At 43.2% G+C, this 3344-nt stretch overlaps 1 protein-coding gene across 1 annotated transcript; it reads left to right on the forward strand.

Moving 5' to 3' along the window:
- Window positions 1–1284: 1284 nt before the first annotated feature.
- LOC123947142 (olfactory receptor 8S1-like) lies at window positions 1285–2232 on the forward strand. The gene has a single exon (XM_046013141.1). The coding sequence runs from the start codon at window positions 1285–1287 to the stop codon at window positions 2230–2232; it is 948 nt and encodes a 315-aa protein (XP_045869097.1).
- The last annotated feature ends 1112 nt before the right edge of the window (window positions 2233–3344 follow it).

A 3344-nucleotide genomic window follows, 5' to 3' on the forward strand; every position in this document is an offset into this window, starting at 1 on the left:
CAAACGATTTACTTAAGGTCCATTAGATATTGATAGGAAGGTGAGTTAGAAAATCATCCCCACCCTCCATGAAACTGCATTCTCATTGTAGACACAAGAAATAATACTCAAACTAGGAATACAAAAAAATGGCAAAGCTTACGGTGTGTTGATGAAATGTTACACAGAAAAGGGAAGCAGATGAGGTTTTAAGATCTTAGATTAGAGATTAATTAGAATCTTGAATTAGCTTATTTAACTTTATTTTCATCATCTGCAAAAATGTGGTTCGTGATGATTTTCGCAGAGATTTATGTGAGAATGGAGAAGGGAGTGATCAAAGAAGAACTCATGGAATAGGTGATAAATAAGGTGGGAATTCCAAGGTATATAAGATGTAAATCCATTAATAGGAACACAAAGTACATCAGCCTACATCAGATGAGAGAAAACAGGAGTGATGGGGAACAAGCAAAGCTATCTGACCTCAGCAGTAGAGCATCTAGAGAACCTTGGGTGATTAACGCTTTGAAATCCAAACCAGGGAGTTTGGCTTCTTCTCTAAGCAGGTTATACAGCAGACAATGTCTTGTCCTACAACCAAACGCAGCATTCAGTTCCTTGTTGTTCAAAGAACTGATTGGTGTAGGGATCTAGACAAGTTCTAGGATCACCGTGCTCACCTATGAAATGAGTTCACTCTCTTGCTTCAATACACTCTGTACAAACACACACACACACACACACACACACACACACACACAGTGGAAAATATGGGTGGAAGTCATTTGTGCAAGATAAACTGCTACACAAACACAACTCTGCTATTGTTGATTAGTTAATGAACCATGGAGAGTTTTGAAGAAGGGAATAAAGACGAGGTAATAGAGGTGAGCCAAGATCTGCCTCAACCTCCTCAGGATATCTGCTGGAATTCCTAAAAGATGATAAATGTGGTGGAATACAAGGACCCAGCTAAAGGACTCTGTAATTTAGTCATGGGGCAGTTCTCTGGTAGGCCTGCACAGTCAATCATACCCTTGCATATTAGCTTTATTATGGAAAAGTCCCCAGTGGGGCTGAGCCAGAGCTCAGAGACAGCACAGCAGAGAGCCAGAAAGGAGAAGGACTCCATGGAACTACTGAAGGTGGATGTGAGACCTATTGAAGAGGGAGATCAGACCAGGCAGGAAGGAATATATAGGGAAAGATCTAGGGAATAAATAGCAAAGAGTGATGCCTTCTGGAAACTGGAAGAGATTTCAATCCTCTTCCTAATTTTTCTCTAAAGAACAGTGACCATAAATGGCCTCAGTGAATCACAGCAGCATCACAGAGTTCATCCTTCTTGGGCTGTCTGCTGACCCCCATGTCCAGGTTCTGCTCTTTTTTCTGTTCCTGATAATTTACCTTCTCACTCTGCTGGGGAACCTGCTGATAATACTTGTGATCCATACAGATTCTAACCTCCACACACCCATGTACTTCTTCCTGAGCCATCTCTCCTTCCAAGACCTCTTCTATTCTTCAGTCACCGTGCCCAAGCTGCTGGAGAACCTCCTGTCTCAGAGGAAAGCCATCTCCGTAGAGGGATGCCTGGTTCAGGTCTTCTTTGTGTTTGCCACTACAGGGATTGAGGCTTGCCTGCTCTCAGTAATGGCCTATGACCGCTATGCTGCCATCTGCCACCCTCTGCTCTATGGACAGGTAATGAATAAACAGCTATGCGAGAGGTTGGTATGGGGCTCTTGGGTCGTGGCCTTTCTGGATGCACTCGTGAACATCCTCCTGGCTTTGAAGATGGACTTCTGTGAGGTTCAAACCATCCACCACTACTCCTGTGAGCTGCCTTCCCTCTTCCCTCTCTCCTGCTCTGATGTCTCCACCAACTCTGCAGTGCTACTCTGCTCTGCCCTCCTGCATGCCATTGGCACCTGCCTCCTGATCTTCTTCTCTTATGTTCGCATTCTCTCCACCATCCTGAGCATCAGCTCCACCACAGGCAGAAGCAAAGCCTTCTCCACCTGCTCCTCCCACCTCACCGCGGTGATGCTGTTCTACGGCTCATCCATCGTTCGCTATCTCATGCCAACGTCAGGCTCACCTCTGGAGTTGATCCTCTCCATACAGTATAGTGTAATCACTCCCCTGGTGAATCCACTCATCTACAGTTGGAAGAGCAAGGAGGTGAAAGAAGCTCTGAGAAGGATGGTGATAAAATATTTACAATGTCTGGGCACAGAAGAGATATAACATGAAATAAACATAAAATAGAACTGCAGTAAGAAATCTCATATTTGACATTAAGTTCCTGATTTCCTTTTTTGTCACCTGTTACAATGTGCATTGCTGACTCTCCCTTTTTAAAAATTATCAAGGAAAGCTATAAACATTCAGGTACATGTGCCCCTTCGGATCACTACGTTTGTATCTTTGGGGTACCCAGTAGTGCAATGGCTGGGTCATAGGGTAGTTCTATTTTCAACATTTTGAGGAAACTCCATGCTATTTCCCAGAGTGGCTGAACCAGCTTGCATTCCCACCAACAGTGTAGGAGGGTTCCCCTTTCTCCACATCCTCGCCAGCATCTGTCATTTCCTAATTTGTTAATTTTAGCCATTCTGACTGGAAGCGCTAGAAGCTATTTTGTTTTCTATGGCTCAGAATCAGACATTTCTGCAAAGAAGACATCCAGATGGCCAACAGACACATGAAAAAGTGCTCCACGTCACTCGGCATCAGGGAAATACAAATCAAAACCACAATGAGATATCACCTCACACCAGTCAGAATGGCTAAAATTAACAAGTCAGGAAATGACAGATGCTGGCGAGGATGTGGAGAAAGGGGAACCCTCCTCCACTGTTGGTGGGAATGCAAGCTGGTGCAACCACTCTGGAAAACAGCATGGAGGTTCCTCAAAATGTTGAAAATAGAACTACCCTATGACCCAGCAATTGCACTACTTGGTATTTACCCTAAAGATACAAACATAGTGATCCGAAGGGGCACGTGTACCCGAATGTTTATAGCAGCAATGTCTACAATAGCCAGACTATGGAAAGAACCTAGATGTCCATCAACAGATGAATGGATAAAGAAGATGTGGTATATATACACAATGGAATACTATGCAGTCCTATTTAGACACAGAGCACATAAGTCAGAAAACTTTCTCAGCTTCATAGATGTACTTAATAACACGTCAATTCATGATTCACGTTTTTAAAAATCATTCAAATAGGATAAACCCTGAAATATTTTGTGTCCTGACTGTTTAATTTGAATTAATGTGTCTAGGGAAAGATTTCATAGGAATAGTAGATTCTGGGTCTCTAGAAAAGGGAAACAAAGACTTGGGATTT

The sequence above is a fragment of the Meles meles genome, chromosome 7 (assembly GCF_922984935.1).
Source record: "Meles meles chromosome 7, mMelMel3.1 paternal haplotype, whole genome shotgun sequence".
Classification (NCBI taxonomy): domain Eukaryota; kingdom Metazoa; phylum Chordata; class Mammalia; order Carnivora; family Mustelidae; genus Meles; species Meles meles.